This window comes from Pongo abelii, chromosome 3, assembly GCF_028885655.2.
Source record: "Pongo abelii isolate AG06213 chromosome 3, NHGRI_mPonAbe1-v2.0_pri, whole genome shotgun sequence".
Lineage (NCBI taxonomy): Eukaryota > Metazoa > Chordata > Mammalia > Primates > Hominidae > Pongo > Pongo abelii.
The window spans coordinates 46,882,771-46,899,393 of record NC_071988.2 but is presented as its reverse complement, the minus strand read 5'-3'; the positions used below and the strand labels follow the sequence as shown (position 1 = coordinate 46,899,393).

Sequence of the window (16,623 nt, the reverse complement as noted above, 5' to 3'; positions counted from 1 at the left end):
AGAGGGGCCCCATGTACCCCTCACCCAGGTTCTCCAACTGATTACATCTTACATAACTATGATATAATATCAAAATCAGGAAAGTGACATTGACATAAAGTGTGTATAGTTCTGTGTAATTTTATTGCATATGTAGATTCATGTAACAAGCATTCCAATTAAGTAACAGAACTATTCCATTACTGCAATGATCTCCCTCACACTAGTTCTTTATAATCAGTCGTACCCATCCCACATCCTTCCCCACTATCACTAACTCCTGGCAACCACTAATCTGTTCTCCATCTCTATAATTCTGTTATTTCAAGAGTGTTATATCAATGGAATAATACAGTATTATAACCTTTTAATACTGGCTTTTTTCACTCAACCTAATGCCCTTGAGAGACATCCAAGTTTTTGCGTGTATCAATAGTTCATTTCTTTTTTATTGGAATAGTACTCCGAAGTATGAATATACCACAGTTTGTTTAACCATTCATCTATTGTAGGATATTTTGGCTGTTTCCAGTTTTGGGCTATTTCTTATGAACTTTTAAATACATTAATTATAGTTATTTATCCTAATTATCTTTTAGACCAACATTTGAGACTTTTACTGCTCTGTTTCTGTTGACAAATGTTTTTCTCTTGATGATGATCACATTTTCCTGTTTCTTCTCATGTCTAGTAATTTTTTACTATATATTAGATATTTTGAATGATGCACCATAGAGACTCTAAATTCTGCTATCTTCCCCCAAGAATGTTGAGTTCGGTTTGGTAGGCAGTTATATGACTGACATATCATCCAGAGTATGTGGAGACTTGGTTTTATGTGTCATTAGGGTGAGCCTATTTTAGATTTTCCCTTAACCCAAGGGGAATCCCTTATTCTTGTGACTTATCCTTTACTCTTAAGGTATAAGCCTCTTGAGATTTTTAGGGAAAACCTAATGTGCTTACCACCCCCACACTCCCCAACAGGCTGGATTCAAACTCCAAACTCTGACTTTTATATGGTGGACAGTAACTAAAATCTCTGTTCATTTTTCTTTCCCCCAGTTTCTAGCTATTTTTTCTTTCTGTGCTCCTTGGTATTTGTACATTTGTACATTTGTAGCTCAGGGATCAAGCTGGGGAAGTTTACACTCAGGTGTCGAGTTTCTGCTATGGCTTACTTCTGAAATTTCCAGGAACTCTGGAAGAATCAAACTCCGTGATCTGACTCCTCAGGTCAATACAACTTCAGTTTGTGCTGAAGTTTTGCTGCCCCACATCCCTCAGCCTGGGACATAGCTTCAGGGCAAAAGCTGCATAAACATGGATTTCACACAGTGTGGTTCCTTTCTTTTGAAAGTTGATTCTCTTTTAGTTTTTGCTTGTTTTGTTACTCTCCCATATCTTAAAGCAGGTTTCTAAAAATGTGCTCACAGTTTATTATTTCTATCAATAGGAGGATTAGTCTGATACAAAGTACTCTGCCCTGTTTTAATATGATTTGTTTTTGAATTTTGTCAGAATTATGTCTACTTTTCTGTGGAAATCATTTGTGGAGTTTGTAGTCTAACTTTCCATGGATAAAAACATATTTTAAAAAAACCTCCTTTAAGCATTGTCTTCTGACAACTGAGGAATTTCTCTATTTGTTCTCCTTTAATTCAAAATTTAAAAAGTCAATTTACCAGGAATAAAAGTTTACTGATTTGAGAGACAATGAATTCTTACCACATTTAAGCCCAATGTTACTCAAACAGCCTGTTTATGAAATAAAGGTCAGTCAAATGGGAACATTTTACTTATTTATTAGCCAGTCATGAAGTCCTCTGCAGGACTTATACATCTAGATCTGACATGACATAGGCTTTCCTCCTGCCTTTATTCAACCTTTATCATCTTAAAAAATTTCTCTGATATCCTAGTGTGGAATCATAAGCTTAAAGTGTCTGCTTAAAGTTTATTTTGTAGTCTTTTTATTTTATCTGAGTAAATTGATTCCAGTTTGCTTGACGTTTCATTTTGATATGGACAGGAGACAGGAAAACACTGGAAAGAAGGGGGTAGTTCCCCGGCAAAGGCCCCAACCTCAAGCATGGAACCCCACGGCTCTACATGGGAACAGGCGTTTCTGTTTTAGTGCCCAAATATTGCCTTTTGGCCCACCATGCCCCCCACCCTGTACCCATATAAACCCCGAACCCTGGGCTCCATGAGCAGAAGAGCAGAGGAGCAGAAGAGTGGCATAATAGAGAAGGAGAGAAGAGAAGGAGTGTCTGAATGTCAAGAGAAGTTTGGATGGGGATGGTTGGAGAGATGGCCGAAGGATGGCCAAACTCCTGGGGAAGATTATCTTCCCACTCCAACCCCTTTCCAGCTCCCCATTCATCTCACTGAGAGCCACCTCCATCCAGCAATAAGATCCTCCACATTTACCATCCTTCAACTTGTCCATGTGACCTGATTCTTCCCGGACTCCAGACAAGAACCTGGGTACCAAAAAGGCACTGAACTGGTTAACACTTAAGCTGTCTGCAGATGGCAGAGCTAAAGGAGCACTGTAACACACCTACTGGGGCTTCGGGAGTCGCAGGCACCCACCTCTAGATGCTACCATGGGGCCAAAGCCCAAAAGCCCTCCCCCCCGGCTCCCATACCTGCCTGTCTGCATGCTCCCCCTCCCATAAGGTTTGAGTGCACGGCAGCCCAACAGATGAGCGTATCGGAGAACTCTCCTGTTTCAATTTAATTACTTTCCCTAGAGAACATTGCTTTTTAGCAACTGAAGGGCCCTGCTTTCTTCATTATTCTTTCCTAAATTCTACTTATCTTTGAGTAACCATCCAGTTCATGTCTTCTGAATTTTCCCACCACTGAACCTATTCCACCTTTTTTGGGTAGGGTTTTCCCTCCTGACATATAAATTAACACACATTCCAAGCTGTGCAGAGGATGAACTAGTATGTTTGAAGGCAACTGAGATGAGGATGGGAATAGAAAAGAGGTGGCCTCCCAAAGTACTTTTAAAGCTGGTATGGTTACAATCAGACTTTGGGAAGCTGCTTCTTTTCAGGTATACACCTCAAACTAACTGTGTCTTGTCTCATTTTATAATCACCTCATATGAGTATAATATTCTTTCACAATAAGATCAGAAGATTCTTGAGGGCAAATAGCTTGTCTACTTCTCTCCCCATAGCACTGAACATAGTGCCTCACACAAAGGTAGAAGTTTATTTGATGTGTTCCTTTGAATTTTAACCACTTGGCTGAATCCCTAAGTTTTCTTTGCTAATTTGTCAAACAGTGTTTATCCAAACTTTCGTCCTACTAAAGAGCATGAAGATACACCCTGAAAATTTATAATTTGGCCTAAGCTTAATTATCCAGCCACATTTCACACTACTCTGCTTTCTCCCTCACTAACTATGCTCTTGCTCTACCGGTCTTCTCTCAATATTTAAACACACAGGAATTCCTGCCTCAGAGCCTACGCACTTGCTATTTCCTCTGCCTAGAATGGACATGGCATGGTTAGCTGTTTCTTGTCACATAGGTATCACATCAAATGGTCATTCCACAGAGAGGTCTTACCAAAGTGTCCTGTTCCCTTAAATCTGACCCAAATACTCCTTTGTTCAGTACTCTGTTTTCCTTTTTTAAATTATTATTATTTTAAGACAGGGTCTCACTCTGTCACTCACACTGGGGTGCAGTGGCACAATCTCTGCTCACTGCAACCTTTGCCTTCTGAGTTTAAGCCATCCTCCCATCTCAGCCTCCCAAGTAGCTGGGACTACAGGCAAACACCACAATGCCAGGCTAATTTTTATATTTTTTGTAGAGATAAGGTTTTGCCATGTTGCCCAGACTGGTCTCAAACTCCTAGGCTCCAGTGATCTACCTGCCTCAGCCTCCCAAAGTGCTGGGATTACGGACATGAGTCACTGTTTTACTTTCTTTTTAGCACTTACTAGTAACTAAAATTATCCTTTTGATATTTGTTTGTGTTTATTGCTTATCTTCTCATGTTAGAACCTAAGCTCCATGAGGGTGAGGAATTTTGTCTCATTCACATCAGTATCCCAAATGCCTAGAACAGTGCCTAAATGAACAGTTGTCACCCTCTGTGCTATCTTGAAAACAATTTGTGGTAGATACACATTTCAATGTACTTAACGGTAAATTGATTTCAGTGAAAAATGGCTCAGAGGTAGAGGCTACAGAGATGTTTTTAAAGAATAAACAGATCATTCATTTAAATTTAATTCCATCCAATGAGACCACAGGTTATAAGATGTACCAATGAGAAAAACTCAGTTCTTATAACAACTCTGTGAGATAGACATACTACAATAATCTCCATTTTATGGATGAGGACAGTGAGAGAAAAGGTCAGATAAAGACTTAAATAGGTTGATTTGGCTGAAGTTGTAAAGCCATTAGGTGACTAAACTGGGAATGAAAACCAGGCAGTTTGATTTCAGTCTATGGTTATAACCACTGTGCCTCATCTCCATTTAGGAATGCAAAGTATATTCACTTTAGTTCTCTCATTTATTCACCATGCAAATCTAGCATTATTACTTTACATATGCTTTTACAAATAGTTTAGAATAAATAATATTGGACTTGGGGTTGAGTTCCAGGGTATATTACTAATCAATATAACCCTCAATCTAACTTCTTCATTCCTCAGTCCCTGAATATGTAAAATGAAGGCTTGGTTGAGTCTTATTAAAGATCAACTAATATTTTATTAATTGTTTTTAAGTTATGAGAGCCCTAGGCATCATGATGCTGATAAATTTAACAAGAGTATTGTTAGGAATATTTAATATCCTACCTGGACTTTATTCATCTCCAGTTTGTTCTTCTCATTGGCACTCTGGTCTTGTTTGCTAGCTCCCTTTTTCTGAGGGCCTTTCCCAAAGAAGATGTAATTTACAAAGGCATACTCCAGCAGAGCCAGGAACACAAACACAAAGCAACCCATCAGATAAATATCAATTGCTTTGACATAAGGGATCTTTGGCAGGGTCTCCCTGAGGTGGGTGCTGATGGTTGTCATTGTAAGCACTGTTGTGATTCCTGTGAAAGAGAAAGACAACACTTAGCTGAAGGCACCACTATTAAGTTCCTTTTTCAAGATTGAGAGGACAGATGCCATTTGCCATTTCCTTATTGGCGCCCCTGAGTGATCGCAGTAGCATGATAAACCACTGGGCAAAAAGGGCAGATATTTTGAAAGGCAAGGCATTAGCCTCCCTACATAGTCCATTAATGAATCATAAAATAGAATGTGTAGTTAATTAAGGGTTGAAAACATTTTTTTAATTGCACAAAATAAAAACAAAAGGAGATGGAAAAGCAGATCAAAATCCCATTGAAATCCTGCTATTGAATGTCGCTCACTTTGTTACATGACCACATCTTTCTTCTTCCTTTTCTCAGCATCTCATTCATGGTGCTCCTAAATCTGTCTTTGTGATACTAATCTCTATAGCAGCCTCTACCAAATTGAAAGCTGTTGACTAGTTTGAGATCTACTTCATCCCATGAATCTAAAGGACACCGAAGTTACAAGGTCAGTATTGCATTTTAAAATAATTGTGTGTCATTCATAGCAAAACATTACCAAAAGAGGAAACATGAGAAATGTCATAATTTGTATCAAGTGCTTGATTTATGTATATTTTACGTTTCCTATAATCTTGTTGCTTTGATATTTCAAATATTCTCTATTTTCTTGGTTCCAGAACCTAGAATGAATTAGTTCCCTGATGTCAGAAAACAACTTCTTAAAAATTTGAACTTGGATTTGTTGAAGAAGTTTAAGACTGTAAGTTCATCAAAGACAGATTTTGTTTTATTTACTTTGTTATATGTAGCATTCTTAATAGTATAATGTTTGTTTAGCTGTATAACAAATATTTTGCGTCGATGATGGTGATGATGAAGTGATAATTGCGAAAAGCAAGAAGTGAAAAAGAAGTTGGAATCTAGTGTAGATATTTGTTCTGCAATACTAATATTATACATTTGTATAGTGTTGTACAGTTTTAAACACTTACAATTATAAATTATCTTACATGGCTGTCATAACAGCCTGAAAATGATAGGGAGTGTATATTATTCTCATTTTATAACCGGGTAAACAGAAAATCTGAGATTAATTATTTTGTTTTAGGCCACCCAGCTAGGGTCAAAAAAGCATAGAAATGTTACACAATAGCATTTAAAATAAGCAATGAGATGAAAAGGTAAAATCTAAAATTTGATAGAGGCTCTTAAAAATAAAGTCAGAAAGTATAAAATAGATAGTAAAGACAGAGGAAAACTTCCAAAGGGAATGGAAGGTAGCAAAATGAAATGAAGGGAAAAATAGTTTCGCATTCATTTGCCAATCAGATTATTCTAGATGTATATTCCCGGATTTGACTATTCAACTTTTAGAAGAACAGATAAAGTAGGAGGTCAGGGCTACCATACAAAAAATTAAAGTGGTTCAGATCAGTAATAAATTCTAATGTGCTGGACTGATATAAAATGCCATAATGAGTGATCTTTCTTATTTCTTTGAAAAAACCTTTAAATTTCACCTGATACAATTCCAGCTAATGTGCTTCACAGAAATGAATGAGTCACTTATAAATTTACCAATTGAATTTCTGCTTCTACTCCTTGTTTTACATTTTTAAGCAAAAAGTGTTAGGAAATGAATGCCATTTTAAATTACATATGTTTTAAAATATCTCAAGTTTTATAGTACAAAGAATAGCTTAAACAAGCACCTTTATATACTGACATCTCTAATATCTCCAATTAAAATAGTATTAGCTTTGAGGATAGAATAGTAAGGAAAACCACAATTCATAAACTTATTAGTTATTATTCTCTGCTGTGGACATCATCCACTGTTTTTTTCTTAAGTGTAGCATATAGACCTAACAATACTCACGTTCAAGTAATATGTGCAGATGCATATGTGTGATAGATACTATTATTTGTTTGCTTTCTTTAATCTTAGGCTGTTCAAAGATTGATAAGGGGCTGCAAACACTTGACTTTGTGAGCTTTATGTATTCAGCCATTACAAATAAGCTGTAGTGATGACAATTAGTGTAGCTGTGAACAGGTATGCTGATCATCTAGTCCAGCTTAACAGTCTCTGAAGTGAAGAGATGAAATATGTTAGTTTAGCCAGAAATGATGTGTGTGTGCGTGTGTGTGTGCGAGAATTAGCCCCAGAAAGAGATAACTGAAATGGCTGTAGGATCAAATAATGACACAGACTGGCACATCCCCAGATTCACCAGACAGACCTTACACATTCTAACCTTCCAAGGAATCCTTTAAAGTCTCAAATATAGCCTGTCAGCTTTCAGCAATTAATTAACCATGACAGGATTAGTTCTAAATTTTGTTCCCCCAAGAAGGAAATCATTTTTATTGTGTCTTGACCACAGATTATTAATATATCTGATGGATTGTCTGTGCCTTATTCAAGTGTAATAAGCTCCATTTAAAGGAGACTTGGCTTGATACGATTTAATTTTAGTTAGTATTCAAAGGATAGTATTTCTCAGCAATTGACAGCTTGTTATTAGTCACAAGGTTTAGCTTTCTCCAAATTCACTTGAAAATAGTGCATTGTACATGTTCATCACTGTTAAAAGCAGGGATTAAAAGGGAAGTCATCCCAAAGTTAGTAAAAATTAGTGTAATGAGAATTTAAAAATATATTCAATGAGACACGTAGTGCTAGATATATTCCAAGATTTTTGTTTGTTTGTTTTGGTAAAATGCTAAAAAGACAGTACATTGTAGAATATTCGTTGTGGACATGCTTACATTTAGATGTTTTATATTCAGGGACTTGTATGATGATCTAATTCTTTAGCTTGCTATAAGAGAGCCCTTGCCTATAATTCCTGATATTGGTGATTTGTTTGAAAGTAAAATCTGTTAGCTCTCTGCAGTGCTGAGAATGTATTACCTAGTGCGACTCTGGCTGCAGATGCATCATAGTTGATCCAAAAAGACACCCAGGACAGAATTGTAATCAGTGTAGAAGGCATGTAGGTTTGCAAAATGAAGTAACCAATGTTTCTCTTTAGACGAAAACTTAGTGACAGTCGTGGATATGCTCCTGAGTTGAGAAACAAAAGACAAGTAATCAGACCATCATTTGGTTGGAATAATCTTCTTCCTTTCACAGCACCCCTAGTACATTTTGGGGGAAACAACCTCACCTGTTGTGAACTCCACCTTCTTAGACACCATCTTGTAGTCAACAATTGAAAATTGAGGAAGTTCGATTTTATTAACACCAGTTACTGCCCCTTCTCCTCCATTCCAGTAAAATTCAATGTCATCAGTGGTATAGCCATCTGAAACCAATAAACACAGCACGATTAAACAAAGTTTAGGAAATCATTTTGAATACCACCTGGGAGCTAGAGGAAAAATTCCCAGCACAAAAGTGGTAAGGTGGCATTGCTTTAAACTAAGGTGGTATGCAGGTCTCATGTGGAGTGCTATTTCTGATGGTTTGTTAGTAGCTGCATTGAAAGAATGGGTGCATCTGGCTTTACTGGACTTAAGCTCTGGATCGTTTAGTGATATCTGATGTCATTGCTGCAAATTTATTCTTATTGTATCTACTAATTTGCATTCCTTGGTTAAATTGGGGGATGGCTGAATTCTAGGTACCTGGACATGGCTTTGGCTATGTGCTACTTAACAACAACAATAGCACAACAAGTAATAATAATTGAGCACATATTTGTTAAAAGGATAACAGATAGTGTAAAGAGATGAAGTGTAATGAGAGACCAAGTTTATATACAGCCATTACACGATTAAGACATTAAAAACTACATATTTCTTTTAGAAAATTTGGCAAGCTTTTATTCATATCCTTTGAGTATAGCTAATATTATTATAGCTAATATGTGGGTGAAAGTCTTAGGACTATATAAATTCTTGATAATGCTTTTATATCTTTATATTTATGAGAGTGAACTTCAGTAAATTTAAGGGGAATGTGTAGGGAACTGTAGATTGTAATAGAAGGGCTTGTCCTCAGGCCTTCAGCATGAAGGCCCTATGCTGATGGCCTAATCTCTTCTCACTCTGCTCCCACCTGGCAGTGGTCTAGCTGGGTTATCATTATGTATAAGAGTAACTTGCATAAGAAGAATGTACAGATGTATTTTAAAAATCTAAAAATAATTTTAGGCATATTTTAAGACTATATTTTTCTCTATCAGCTAGAGACAAAGACGATCTTTCTAAATTCATTTTCTATTTAGGTTCACCTCAAATAAAAAAGCAGAAAATATTTTTTTTCATTAGAATTGCAGGGGCTAGTGTTTCAAAGGTAACCACATAAGCTTTTTGTAGTGGACATCATGCTGACCTATTTTTGATTAAAGCCAGTAATACCTTTTCGAGAAATAAAAAATGATGTATTTGATATTTAGAAGTTGAATGCCAGGTGCCAAAGGGTCACCATCAACTTGTCCTTGCAAGAATGTAAGAAATTTTAAGCTATTCATCCCCACTCCCCTCCTCGCTTTTAAAAAGGAAAACAAAACTGTCTTAACTTTACTGCTTTAAACTGGCTTCCAGATATAATCACCAGTGTCTGAAAGACTGAGACCCTCTTTACTATTGGACTCAGAATAATCTACATGGGACTAATTGGCATATTGGGGATTTTACCAAGTTTGGGTATGATTCTGTAAGATTGATTCTAAATATCTCCTTGAGAATTCGATAAAAACCTGCCAATAAAATCCACAGAAAAATATACACAGATAGATGATAGATAGATAGATAGATAGATAGATAGATAGATAGATGGAATTTGATGGCAATTTCAGGAGATCATGGATCCCATTCATGGATTTTAGAATACAAAACTCCTTTCTTAGTTGAAATGGTTAGTGGCAATATGACAGCTTAAATTCAACCCAGATTCCTTCCTTTCCAATTCTAATTCAACCATGAGTTACCTCTCCTAAGCCCAGCAGGAAGTAGTATCTGGGGAATGTGAGTTCTCAGCCCTGTCTGGTTCCAGTGGACAATGGCATCATGGGATTTTCTTTCCCTCCTCAGCCACTAGAGGGAACCTAGGGACTGGTAGCATGGAGTCCTTGGGTGGGGATTAGAACAGTGGGATCAAAGAAGATAGCTGGGTGAAGGGGCTGTTGGGCCTACCAAAGAAGGAAGGATATTACCACCTGTGTGACTGTTTGGAGGAACTTCTGTCATCTCAGTCCTTTAAGGGGATGTGGGAAAGTTAAAAAGGTGGGCTGAGAAATTGCCATACTGTTTTCCATAGATATTGTGCTAATTTACCTTCCTACCAACAGAGCATCAACGTTTCCATTTCACAACATCTATTGTTTTTTGACTTTTTAAAAATACAATTCGATTTAGCAATCCCACTACTGGGTATCTACTCAAAGGAAAAGAAGTCATTATATATAAAAGACTGCGTTCGTACATTTATCACAACACAATTTACAATAGCAAAGATATGGAGCAAACCTAAGTGCCCACCAACTGATGAATGCATAAGAAAAATGTGGCATATATATATACCATGGAGTACTACTCAACCATAATGGCGTGAACCCCGGAGGCGGAGCTTGCAGTGAGCGGAGATCACGCCACTGCACTCCAGCCTCGGCGACACAGTGAGACTCCGTCTCAAAAAAAAAAAAAAAAAAAAAAAAAAGAAAAGAACAAAAGAACAAAATAATGTATCTTGCAGCAACTTGGATGGAGTTGGAGGCCATTATCCTATATGAAGTAACTCAGGAACAGAAAACCAAATATTGCATGTTCTTATTTATAAGTGAGAGCTAAGCTACGGGTAGGCAAAGGCATACACGGTGGTATAAGGAATGTTGGAGACTCAGAAGTGGGGAGGCTGGGAGGAGGGTAAGGGATAAAAAAATCACCTATCAGGTACAATGTACACTATTTGGGTAATGGATACATCAATAACCCAGACTTCACCACTGTATAATTCATCCATGTAAGTAAAAACCCCTAAAGCTATTGAAAAAAAAGAGAGAAGAAAAGGCAGGTTGGGTCACTGAGAGAGAGAGAGAGAGAGAGACTACCTCCTGGTGCATCAACAGGCTGGAGCTCACTATGCTTTCCATCTAGAACTTTGTTCCTTTTAAGGTGACCTGGCAGCTGGGCCCAAACCCCAAAGAATATGCAAGAAAAAATAACAATGCATATAAGGAACCCAGTAGCCCTAGAGAAGGAAAACAAGTGGAACAACTAGATTAGGTATCATCTAGTGAAAAGAACTGAGGAGGAAGCAAATAATAGCTTGAACTCTTCATTCCTCACTCTTGGTAGAAATATAGGAACACTTACAGATATCTGATTACAGCCCAGGCAACTTTTTATTCTAAAACTCAATGGTTTTTTTTAATATATGAAATGTCTTAGATAAATTGAAGAGAAGATGGCTACTGATGAGGCCAGAATTTGTGGCTTGGAAGACAATTTTATAGATATTTGGAAAGCATGAAGAAACTATAAAAGCTTTGAAGGACCCATCTAGGAGATCTAATATATGAATAGTGGGCATTCCTTAAAGAAGGGAGTTATATAGAAGAGGAGCCATAATAAACAAAAAGAAAATACAAATTCCCCAGAGCTTACTAAATAAATTATTTTGCAGATTGGCAAGCTGACAATATCAGGTCATCCCAATGTCATTCCTAGACTCCAAGGGTGTAATAATAGTCTTACAATCTTCCAGACAGAAAGTACAAGGTGTTTTCAATGGAAAAAGTATTGAACTTCTTATACACAATGCTGGAAAGAAAAGATTATAGAATGACATCCACAGAACATTTAGAATATAGGCATAAAGGACAGCAACTCTGAGACCCAAAAGTACTACTCCCTGCCAAAATACCACTTCTTTCCAGAGAAGATATATAAAGATTCAGAGGACATATCATCTAGGTACCTGCATGAGGAAACTCTTCTACAGAAGATTCTAATCAAACAGATCAATCAGGACAGATAAGGGAATCCACCTTAGAAACAGAGGAACTGTAAAGAATCATGACTAATCAAGTTCATGCAAATTAATTTGAAAATGTGGATGAAATGGGTAATTTTCTCAGAAAATTTTCCCAAATCAGGAGGCACAGAAAATCAAAACAGCTTGATTTCATCCCTACAAACAGATATTCAAGAACTGATAATTCTATTGCTACTTAAACAGTTCCAAAGCATAGGCTAAAAATGAAAATTTCTAAATTATTTTCATAAAGTAAGCAGAACATATTAGCAAACAAAATCCAGTAGTACTTTAAATAATAAAGCATAATTAATATGGTATTCTAAGTTTAATATTAGAAAATCTAGTAATATATTTCATTATAATAACAAATCTAAGGAGAAAAAAAACCCATATGATTATTTATACAGATACTAAAATGGCATTTGATAACTTTCAACACCAGTTCTCTTTCAACAAAGCAAAAAACATTATTCAATAAATATGAGAAAGGGCCAGGTGCCGTGGCTCACGCCCGTAATCCCAGCACTTTGGGAGGCCAAGGCGGGCGGATCACGAGGCCAGGAGATTGCGACCATCCTGGCTAACACGGTGAAACCCCGTCTCTACTAAAAATACAAAAAATTAGCCGGGCGTGGTGGCGGGCCCCTATGGTCTCAGCTACTCAGGAGGCTGAGGCGGGAGAATGGCGTGAACCCGGGAGGGGGAGCTTGCAGGCTTGCAGTGAGCCGAGATAGCGCCACTGCACTCCAGCTGCGGTGACAGAGCGAGACTCCCTCTCAAAAAAAAAAAAAAAAAAAAAACCTCACACAAAGATTTAGCCGGGCGTGGTGGCGGGCGCTTGCAATCCCAGCTCCTCGAGAGGCTGAGGCGGAAGAGTCGCTTATACCCGGGAGGCGGAGGATGCAGTGAGCAGAGATCATGCCACTGCACTCCAGCTTGGGCGACAGTGCGAGACTCCGTCTCTCTCTCTCTCTGTCTCTCTGTGTCTCTCTCTCTCTCTCTCTCTCTGTGTGTGTATATATATATATAGATAGATATAGATATAGATATAGATATAGATATAGATATATAGATATAGATACAGATATATATAGATATAGATATAGATATAGATACAGATATATATAGATATATGAGAGACGATATTTCCTTAACATGGGAAGATTCCTCTTCCCAAACCAGCATCATGTTTAGTGTGGAAACAGAAAACATTCCCATGAAAGTTAAGGAGAAGATGAGAATGTCTACTACCATTGTTAATATTTAACATTGTTCTGGAAATACTAACCAAGACATTGGACAACAGCAAGAAAGTTGAGGTACAGAGTTGGAAAGCTGCTAGTTAAACTATCAGGATTTGCAAATTATGCAATTGTATATTCAGTAAACCCCAAAGAATTAACTGAAGAGCTATTACAAACAATAAGAATTTGGTAGGGTAATGGGGTATAAAATTACTATAAAGAAATTGATAACTTTAATATATAAAACAATAACTTATAACATATAATAGATGAAAAGGACCAATTAAAAATAGAGACAAAATTATCCAGTAATAAATTTGGTCAGAAATATGCAAAACACATATGAAGCAACATTTAAAATAAATTTGAAGGGCACAAAAGAATCCTTGAACAAATAACAGGCATAGCATATTTTTGAAAGGAAAACTCAACATCGTAAGTTTCACAATTTAATATGATTGCCTCAAAATGCCAATAGGATTTTTGTTTTGGGAACTAGACTAGATGAATTGAAAGTTAAAATAAACAAACCCAAGAAAACTCTGAAAAAATAGTAGAAATAGGCTGGGTGTGGTGGCTCACGCCTGTAATCCTAGCACTTTGGGAGGCTGAGGTGGGTAGATCACTTGGGTTCGGGAGTTCGAAACCAGCCTGGCCAACATGGTGAAACCCTGTCTCTACTAAAAATACAAAAAAAATTAGCTGGGCATGGTGGCAGGCACCTGTAATCTCAGTTACTCAGGAGGCTGAGGGAGGAGAATTGCTTGAACCTGGGAGGCGGAGGTTGCAGTGAGTTGAGATTTCACCACTGCACTCTAGCCTGGGCAACAGAGCGAGACTCTGTCTCAAAAAAGAAAAGAAAAAGTAGAAATAAGGGGCAACTAGCCCTACCAGGTAGTAAAACATTATACAACCTCAATAATTACAACAGTGTGATCCCAGTGCTGGAATTGAAAGAAAGATCAACAGGTAACGATAAAAAATTCAGAACTAGTGCCAAATACATAGGAAAATTTAGAATATGATAAAAGTGGTACCTCAAATTATTGGGGAAAAGATAGTTTAAGAAATCATGCTGGCTGAGGAATTACTTGAAACAGCAGTTTGGACCCCTATTTCATGTCATAAACTATAGTAAATCTCAAATAAATTGTAGATCTATCTAGAAAATATGACTATGCTTATACCACAAGAAAACATGGGAGAATTATTTTATACTACTGGCATGGATGAGGCCTTTCTAACTCTAACAAATAATTCATAAGTCATAAAAAATTAACACATTCAGCTACATTAAAAAAGTGTGGCAACAAAAATCTATAAACAGAATCAAAAGTAAATAAGAGACAAAAAATAATTACAGTTCATATTTAAGACAAGGGTTAATGTTCTTAACATATAAAAAACTTCTACGAACAACAAAAAAGAAAAAGATGAAAACCTTAATGAGAATATAGTAAAAGGATATGAACAGAGAGTTCATTGAAAAATAAAAATGCCCAAACTCAATTGTAATCAGACAAACGCAAATTAAAGTTAAAACTGTATCAAGATACTCCTTTTTGCCTTATAACTTGGAAAAAATCCACAAAGCGATAACATTTTGCTGAGCATGTGGGGATGCAGCTACTCTCATGTTGCTGATGAGGATGTAATTTGTTATAACCCAAATGGAATGCAGTTTGCTTCAGCTATCACAAGTATTAATGTATACACCCTTTCACCAAGCAACTCCTATTTTAAGAAATCGTTGCTGAGGAATTACTGGAAAAAGTAGTTTGGACCACTCTTTCATGCCATGAACTATTGCAAATCTTAAATAAATTGTAGATCTGTCTAGAGAATATAACTATAAAAATTTCTAGAAATTAATCATTAAATAAATTTCTAGAAATTTCCTTCTAGAAATTTGTGTGAATTGCACAATTGTGAAGAATGTGCATACAGGATTATTCATTAAAATACTGTTGTAATAGCAAAATATTTGAAACAACATAAATGTCCCCTGATATGGTTTGGCTCTGTGTTTCCACCCAAATCTCATCTTGATTTGTACTCCCATAATTGCTTCATGTTGTGGGAGGGACCTGGTGGGAGATAATTGAATAATGGGGGTAGTTTCCCTCATATGGTTCTCCTGATAGTGAGTAAGTCTCATGAGATCTGATGGTTTGATAAGGGGAAACCCATTTCTCTTGGCTGTCATTCTCTGTCTCTTCACCTGCTGCTACCCATGTAAGATGTGACTTGCTCCTCCTTGCCTTCTGCCATGGTTGTGAGGCTTTCCTGGCCCACGTGGAACTGTTAGTGCAATTAAACATCTTTCTTTTGTAAATGGCCCAGTCTTGGGTGTGTCTTTATCAGCAGCGTGAAAACAGACTAATATATCCTCCGATAGAAGAGTGGCTAACTAAATTATAAATTATGGCACATTAATGCACTATTATAAAGCCATAAAGAAGAACAAGGAAGTTCTTATATATAATATTAAAAAACTCTCAAAAATCCACTTTTAATTAAAAAAATCGAAGTTCAGAAAAATAATATTGCAACATGCTAATATATGAGGGAAAAATCTGGGAAAAACAGAAACATATTTGCATATACTTGTAGGTGTATGAAAAACTCTGGAGGGACAGATAACAAGGTAATAACAATTTCTTTTTGGGGACTAGGAAGATGGATGATAAGGATGAAAGGGAAATTTTCACTCTAAACTTTTAATGTATTTTGAGTTTTGAATCATGTGAGTAAATTAACAATCAAAAAATTAAATTACAAAGAAGGAAATCTTAGCATCCTATGTATTTTCTACATTTGGGCAATTAGATTTCAAATACACACCTCCAGAAGATCTAGAATGGGGTTTATTACGAAAAAATTTTATGAGCAGGGAGTGATATGGTTTGGCTCTGTGTCTCCACCCAAATCTCATCTTGAATTGTAATCACCATCTGTGAGAGGAGGGGCCTGGTGAGAGGTGATTGGATTATGGGTGTGGATTTTCCCCTTGCTGTTCTCATGTTAGCGAGTGAGTTCGAATGGGATCTGATGGTTTAAAAGTGTGTGTGTGGCACTTCCCCCTTTGCTCTCTCTCGCTTTCTTCTGCTGCACCATGGTAAGACGTGCTTGCTACCCCTTCGCCTTCTGCCATGATTGTAAGTTTCCTGAGGCCTCCAAGCCTTTGTATAGCCTGTGGAACTGTGAGTCAATTAAACCTCTTTTCTTCATAAATTACCTACTCTCAGGCAGTTCTTTATAGCAGTGTGAGAACAAACTAATACAGGGAGGTAGTGGATCACCAATTGTTTCCCAAATTCTCATTATCCCATG

General features: G+C 37.0%; 1 protein-coding gene across 2 annotated transcripts in view; it reads right to left on the bottom strand.

Moving 5' to 3' along the window:
- Positions 1–16,623, bottom strand: part of GABRB1 (gamma-aminobutyric acid type A receptor subunit beta1) — a 393,003-nt gene that overhangs the window by 15,940 nt on the left and 360,440 nt on the right. The window contains exons 6-8 of one of the 2 annotated variants that reach the window (XM_002814717.5): positions 8,232–8,369; positions 7,976–8,128; positions 4,823–5,067 (exon numbers count right to left, since the gene is read on the bottom strand). In XM_002814717.5, coding sequence (XP_002814763.2) covers positions 4,823–5,067; positions 7,976–8,128; positions 8,232–8,369 — 536 coding nt within the window. The remainder of the gene's footprint in view (positions 1–4,822; positions 5,068–7,975; positions 8,129–8,231; positions 8,370–16,623) is intronic. The other variant, XM_009239924.3, reaches the window with a different exon arrangement.